This window comes from Echinops telfairi, unplaced genomic scaffold (genome assembly GCF_000313985.2).
Source record: "Echinops telfairi isolate 266 unplaced genomic scaffold, ASM31398v2 ScPeMD7_7474;HRSCAF=8512, whole genome shotgun sequence".
NCBI classification, from domain to species: Eukaryota; Metazoa; Chordata; class Mammalia; order Afrosoricida; family Tenrecidae; genus Echinops; species Echinops telfairi.
Window position 1 is genome coordinate 979,588 of NW_022111378.1, and position 7,187 is coordinate 986,774.

At 44.0% G+C, this 7,187-nt stretch overlaps 1 protein-coding gene across 1 annotated transcript in view; it reads left to right on the forward strand.

Annotated features, from left to right (window-relative positions):
* EDEM1 (ER degradation enhancing alpha-mannosidase like protein 1) overlaps positions 1–6,863 on the forward strand; it is a gene marked incomplete at its 5' end in the record, with an annotated part of 38,149 nt that extends 31,286 nt beyond the window's left edge. Inside the window, one exon of the mRNA XM_045285629.1 lies at positions 2,595–6,863. Coding sequence (XP_045141564.1) covers positions 2,595–2,684 — 90 coding nt within the window. The remainder of the gene's footprint in view (positions 1–2,594) is intronic.
* Positions 6,864–7,187: the final 324 nt, after the last annotated feature.

The following is a 7,187-nucleotide window of genomic DNA, read 5'->3' on the forward strand; positions in this document are numbered from 1 at the left end:
TGAATTTCATATATAGAAAACTATGCAAAACAAAGTCCAAGCATACAAAATTATACAGTGCAAACAAAAACTAAACAATCATGACTACACAAAACATCGAAAACCTCAATCCAAGAGAAAGCAGAGAATGTTAAAAACAAACAACTTTAAAAAGGATCAAAAGGGAGATAAGATGATAGGACATTACATTTTAACCTAACTGCATCTGCACCAATCTGCATTTCAATACTCTGTATGATAGGAACGCTGTTCAGATCCCTCTACTATGGTCAGTGGGGATTCACTACAGAATTAATCTGTGGGGGGACCCTGCAAATGGATTTTGGCCTTTCAGTGTCATCTATAGCTATTTGCAAACCAGGTGTTCACAATTTAAGCTTGGATACTATCTCTTCCTTTGGATTTGGGTTTTATTATTTACAATCCTTGGATCACTTTACTCATGTGGACTGACGCCTTACTTAGATGGCACTTGTTAAGAAAAGCCTTGAAGACAGACCGCAGACACTATTCTGACAGTCAGGCGCCATCTGGTTTCTTCACCACACTTTGCTGTCACACTCATGTTTTCAGTGCTCTCTGCATGAGGGCAAGTATCAAGCAGAGCCTTCTCATCAGAACTAATTGTTCTTAGATTAGGGCTAGAATTAGTGTGAGCCTGAAGTCCATTCCTAGATCTATGATTTGTTTATATATCTGTTTCATTTTAGAGACATCATTAACATTTTTGTGACAGAGAACATTATAAATTATCCTTTTGGGGGTATAAGGTAATTCTATTGATAGTGTCCTTGATTTAGTCTTTGGTATAGGATTTAAAACACTTGGGAAAAGGAAATACAGTTAACCCTCGTTTATCGCGGTTAATCGGTTCTAGACCCTACCGTGATAAATGAAATTCCGCGAAGTAGGATTCCTTATTTGTAAATCAAATATTTTCGTAGTTAGAGCATAGAGGACATGAAAAAACACCCTTTAGTCACCATTACACTCGTATTACCCAATTTATTAAACGAAAAAGGGAAAATACAGTAAAACATTTTGGACGTTACAATTATCATTTATTATTTATTATATTATTTATGGCATCTAGTTTACAGTATTATGACTTGTCACGATGCGCTTTGCTTCCTTGTTGAAAGTGAAAGTAGCCGTAGCACGGATGTTTTTTTCCTCTTTACGGATGGAGCGAACGGAAGACTCATTCAAGTCGAAATGGCGTGCAACCTCCACGATTTTCTTGCCATCTTTGATCATATCCAAAAGTTTTACCTTTTCCTGGATGGTGAGCATCTTCCTCTGGCGCTTATTTTTATTGTCAGAAGGCTTAGAAGAAGCAGCTCGTTTAGGAGCCATCATAGGGCTTAGATAACATTTCTTAAAAATCGCAAACAATTACAGTACACTGTACAAAAGCAAAAATGCATCTGATATGTAGCTCCGATACGTAGCGATGTAGACAGAAGCGTGTACAGTATGAGCCAATCAGTGGCAGTAATGACAGAGCATGCGCTGTTACGCAAAAACCGCGATAGAGTGAAGCCGCGGAAGTCGAAGTGCGAAGTGGCGAGGGTTCACTGTAATTGAAGTATAGGCCGGCTTCAGAGTGCAATACATGAATTGTTGACTTTTGTGAAATAAAATCTTAAGGGAATATACCCTATTTACATAAACAATAGGGGTTGGTGGTAGGGCCCTCCCTCCCCTTTTAATACAGATCAAAGTATTAAATTAGGTGAGTGGTGTTCAGCTAGGGGTGAGTCAGCTTCTTGGGACATTCTGCCATGTCTGGAGACAGTTTTGGTTGCCACTTCTTGGAGAGAGGCTCTGCTGACGGCATCTGGCGAGTGGAGATCAGGGATGTTGCAGAGCTCCTTACAGTGTACAGGCCAAGCCCCACCACACAGAATGACACTCCACTTGACAGTGTTCAACAAACAAAGATGTCACTTTGAACACTAAGGTGTGTCTGACCCAAGCCATGGTGTTTTCAGCCACCTCATATACATATAAAAGTTGGACAATGAATATGGAAGGTTGAAGAAGAATGGATGCCTTTGGATTTTGATGTTGGTGAAGAATATTGCATATACCATGGGCTACCAGGAACAACTGGCAACAAATCTGTTTGGGAGAACTATAGCCATCATGCTCCTTGGAAGTGAGCGTGTTAAGACTTTTTCTTACCTTGGCATGCTATCAGGAAGGATCAGTCAGTTGAGAAAGGCAACATGCTTGGTAAAGGTCAGAGGAAAGAGGAAGCCAGGTATCAACAACTGAGCCCAAACTGTGCAGAATTCCAGTCTGAAGTGGAAGGAACAGGGCAGATGCCTGGCCATCCGTGACGGTGTAGGGATTTCCGTCCAACTTCCTTGAGATGGATTGACACAGTGGAGCAACAGTGGGCTCAAACAGCAGCGGTGTTTAGGCCGCAGCCTGACGGGGCAGTGCTTTGTACGTTTGTGCCTGAAATGGACTCGGTCAACACGTGTCAGTAGGGCCCAGTTTGAGCATCCCTGGATTAGGTCACAAACGACACTCCCTGAGATGTTGGAATTAGAAATTCACATTCCCCCTTATTTTTTCCCTTCTAGTGCAACCGTGTTCCCGATGAGAGGAGGTACTCCCTTCCCTTAAAGAGCATCTACATGCGGCAAATTGACCAGATGGTTGGCTTGATTTGATCTGCTGTCCTGCTTTAAGCCAGAGATAAACGACTGAGCCCGAACTGTGCTGAATTCCAGTTTGAAGTGGAAGGAACAGGACAGACGCCTGGCCATCCATGATGGTGTAGGGATCTCTGTCCAACTGCTGTTCTTGCTAACTCTAGTGTTTCTCTTCTGTTCAATAAAATGCCCCTGTTTTTCTGAAGGGTATCATTGGCAATGAGAAAGCATATGCAGATTGGCTTTTATGAAATGCTAGTGATCTTAAATATCATGATGGGGCATCTTTGGATTGTTTTTCACAGCTTCCTACTTTACAATCCGAGTCTCTTCCTTTGCCAGCACTCCCCACATCTGTGACATTGCTACCTCTCTGTCAGGGGACTGTGAATGGGCATTTTCTGGAAAAGGACCGAGGTTTCCTTGCCATCCCTTTCTATTGCTGAAGATGTCATCCTGTCTTTCATTGGATAACTGGGCTCTCCCTCAGATAGCCAGCCAATTTTTATTGCCTGGGGGAAACCACCCAGTGGTCCATTTGCACCCCTTGTAACTTCAGTGTTACAGATTGTTTGCTTAGGAGTGATGGAGATGCTTGACCAGCATTCTCACAGGCACTCTCCTAAGTTATCACATCCTGTGTTAAGGAAGTCAACTGGCAGATCATCTGGACAGTATTTTGCTTTTCTTTTGAACATGAACTTACCTGGGGAGTTTACATAGTCCCAGAACCAGGTGCCTTTTGGGGAGAGAACAATACCTAAGATAGTCTGAGCCTCCATCTTGCTTATATTTGCTAAGCAAGGACTCACGGTTCTGATCATGTTTGAGTTAGACATTTGTTTTGGCTTGTTTCAGACATCTAGTGCCAAAGAGTAGGCTAAGTCAGGGAGAGAGGAAATGGTCCCAGACCTCCTGGCGCCCTTGAGGTGTGCTCACTCTGACTCAGGCTTTAGGTCAGTGCCTTCCTCTGGTTTAGGTGTGGGTCCCAGGGTGCCAAAGTGATTGCTGTGGTTTCTGTCACCACAGTGGGACCACAGTAAAGATGGGTGGGACAGCGAGTTTGTCAGGAAGGTGCTTGCAAGGGCTCGGCCATTCTTCACTTTAACTGATATTTTAAGACTGGGTATGCTAAAATGCCTTCTTTCTTTTCCACTACTTCTTTAGCCAGAACAGAAGTCTCTCTGAATTTGCGCCGAGTGCCCATGCAGTGCAGAACAGCGCCCGAGCCCTAGTCTGGCTTCCGTGGAGCGTCAGAAGTGGAAATGCATTCCCTAAGAACACGCCAGCTGCACATGCCGTGTGTTTCACCTGCCCCTCTCTGCCCACTGCACAGGGTGCGTGTCAGTCAGAGAGCGAGTAATAAGCGCTGTCTTTAGCCCTTGCGTTTTCAGTCAGAAGGGAGACATTTGTATTCCTCCCTGGAAATTTAAGGGTTACTCTTTTTAAAAGTAGATGTATAATTCAGTTCTTTTGAGATTTTTAGCAAGGGGGTTTTCAATAACGTTTTACCCCTTAACTTTACTATGCAAATTATTTTAAAGTAAAAAAATAAAATGCTTTTGCTTTCCCATTTTCTGTTCATTTCAAAAGTGAACTTCTGTTTCTCAACAGAATCTTATCTACTGAATAGACATTTTCTGCTGTATATATATATTTTAAATGGTTTTCATGTCAAACCAGAATGTCCATGGTATCTTTTTCTCTGACCTAAGTAAAACAGGGCGATTGGTGGTGTGTCCAGGAGGGAGTGTGTCCATTGTCTCTCCGAGGCCTTTTGGCTGACCTGGCTTGCAGCTTCTGCAGCAGCTGTGATCAGTTAGGGCTCCAGGGCCCCTTCTCCTGTGGGCTCAGGCTTCGCTTGTATTAACTCCAAACGCTCTTGTCTTCCTGAAGCCACCCCTGTCCAGAACATGTGAATGAGGGGCATGTCCAGCTCCTCAGTTCCCACTCCAACGTTGGATGTTGCCTAGTCCGTGGTTCATGGGGTGAGACACTGTCTCAGACCAGTCCTGAAAAGTAGCCATGCTCAAAGTGTACCTGTTTTTATTGTTGTTTTTAGCCGGAATGCCAACAACTGTGATATCACATGCAAGGCTTTTTCTTTCGTGTGTTCTGAAGTATGGGAGGGGAAGGCTGAGGCGGGGCCTTTCAGGGACATCACATGCTTGGTCGGTTGCCCAAAACATGAATGGACCTCATTTTCTGGAATAGCTGTGAACTTGACCCATCTTTGTATTTCCATGTGTAGTATCCACTTTGTCAACACAGTGAAAGTGGTTTTGCAAACCTGCTGTAGAAAACTTCCTCCTAATTTGGCTTCCAGTCTTAATTCTTGTAATGCCAAGATCTAAGTCTTTACAACACACACTTGGCCACTTGATGCAGTGGGAGTGCAGGTGTCAAAGATAGTGATTGCTAGTGCTCTGGTTTGCTGTGGTGGCCTTTATGGGAAACTGCTTCTGGAAAACCAGTTTGCTACAGTTCGTGGCCAAAACTTGCTTTGCACACCAGAACCCCCAGGTGCTGAGGATGCCCTGGGCATTGTCCTGGATCAGGGAATGTGCACACGTCACTTGAATAGTTTTCTATGTATTTAACAACATCCACCAGGGTAGTGGTAATGTCTTCACAGGTGCATGTCAGAGGGGAGAGTATAGTTACCAGGCTTGGCAGGTGCAGCCAAGCACTCTGGACGAAGGCCTTCTACCCACTTCCCCCGCCTCCAAGAACAAGATCCATCTTAGCTGTTCTCTTGGGCTCAGTTTACCAAATGATTGCAAATTGAAATTCTTTACATTGTTCCCTGCCTAGTATGATAACATGGATTGTTCAGTTGCACCGCTCCTCCACTTTTTGCTCAACTTCTTTGCATCATCTTGATGGGCAGAATCTTCTCTCAGGAGGAACAATCGTTGATGTCATCAGGTTGAGTAGCCCTAGTGTTTGCAGGTGCCTGCCTGTTAGAGGGATTCCTTGAGCAGACCTGAAATGGATGCATGAGAGATCTGCCTGGACCTAGTCTACCTTATCATCAATGCTTCGGCTCCTGGAGCTGACTCAATGAGTGTTGAACACAGCGGGCATGGCTCTAACATAGCGGGTGCGTTTCCGCATTCCTTATGACTCGGGGAGCGCTTCCTGCTGTCTTAATCGCACAGAAACTCTGTCAATGACTTGTGTGAGAGGTGCTCTGGTTCCTAGGCCTTTTCCATGATCTTTGTGGTTCCGGTTTTGGATTGGACTCTGCGGAGCAGAGATGTAGTCTTCATTGATGCTCACTGCAGCAGGTCCTTAGTTCATGCCGGAGGCTCTGTGTGGCTCTCCTCCAGCTCTTTGGGAAACTCATGGGAACTCTGGTTGCTGAGAGTCGTGTATCATTGGGGTTTGAGTGGTCCTGGGGGTTTTGGTATTCATGAAGCTGTGGGCTTGCTTATGGAAGGAGTGCTTCTACATTGAGTCAATAGGCTTGACATCAGATGTTTCTGTTCTCTTGTTGGAGGGCTCTGGAAGTCTCAGGATATTTTTCAGATTTCATGATGGTTTGAAGGTAGAGCTGGATGGTGCCATAGCCTCAGGGTGAAGCAGAGACTTCACAACAAAAAGAATCTTGCTGTTTCCTTTTCCAGTCTCAGACATCCAGTTTCCACAACGTGCCTCTTCCCTGCAGGGTGGAACCCCTGGGAAACATTAAGTGGGGGAGGTGAGTGATGGCTGGCTGTATGTCCCCAGATCTTGCAGACTCAGGGTGTCGCTCCCCTTTAAATGTGGCTGTGAGTCTAGTGAAGGTGTGAAGTACCTGTGGAACTAACTTCTGGCTTGTCACCCCTGCCCTCTCTCGGAGGACTGTGGGGGGAGTAGCTTTTTAAAAAGGCTATGTTGGTTTGGTTTGAAACACTAAACTACAAGCTGACCTATTTATTATGTACAAGAAAGGTAAGTCTGTTTTATGAAGACAGACTAGAACTGGACACTCTGGGATGTGATGTTTCAGTGATGTGCAATATGCTTTGCAGCTACAGATGATATTTTATGTTTAATCTGTAAATAAGAAATGTATTTAAATTAAAGGGGAGCCTTTTTTTGGGTAAAAGGACCAAATGTTCTTTTATAAATGTATTAAGGAGGACTACCTTGCTCTTTGAAATTTATTAGGGTTTTTATGAGTAATTTGTATTAAAAGATTCTTTTTTCCAAGTTGTCCCTTATTTTCTTCTTTAAATACCTGTATATTCCCATGAAATGCAGGAAAAATAAGCTGGGGGCGGAGGGCAGGGAAGGGACCGGACAGGAATTATCTAAAGGAAAATGCAGAACATGATTGGTAAGAACTTTATTTTTATTCATTTTTTACAACTTCATACACTATCTTCCTGTGGAATTATTTACCTGTCCCTCACATGTGACTGAAGCCTGTCCTGTGTTCTTGTTTTGTCCCTGTTCCCCATCCTTTTCCCAAGCACTGACTCGTCACCAACTCCTGTTAGCATTCGTCTGTCTGGAACCATTTTTCAGTGTTGT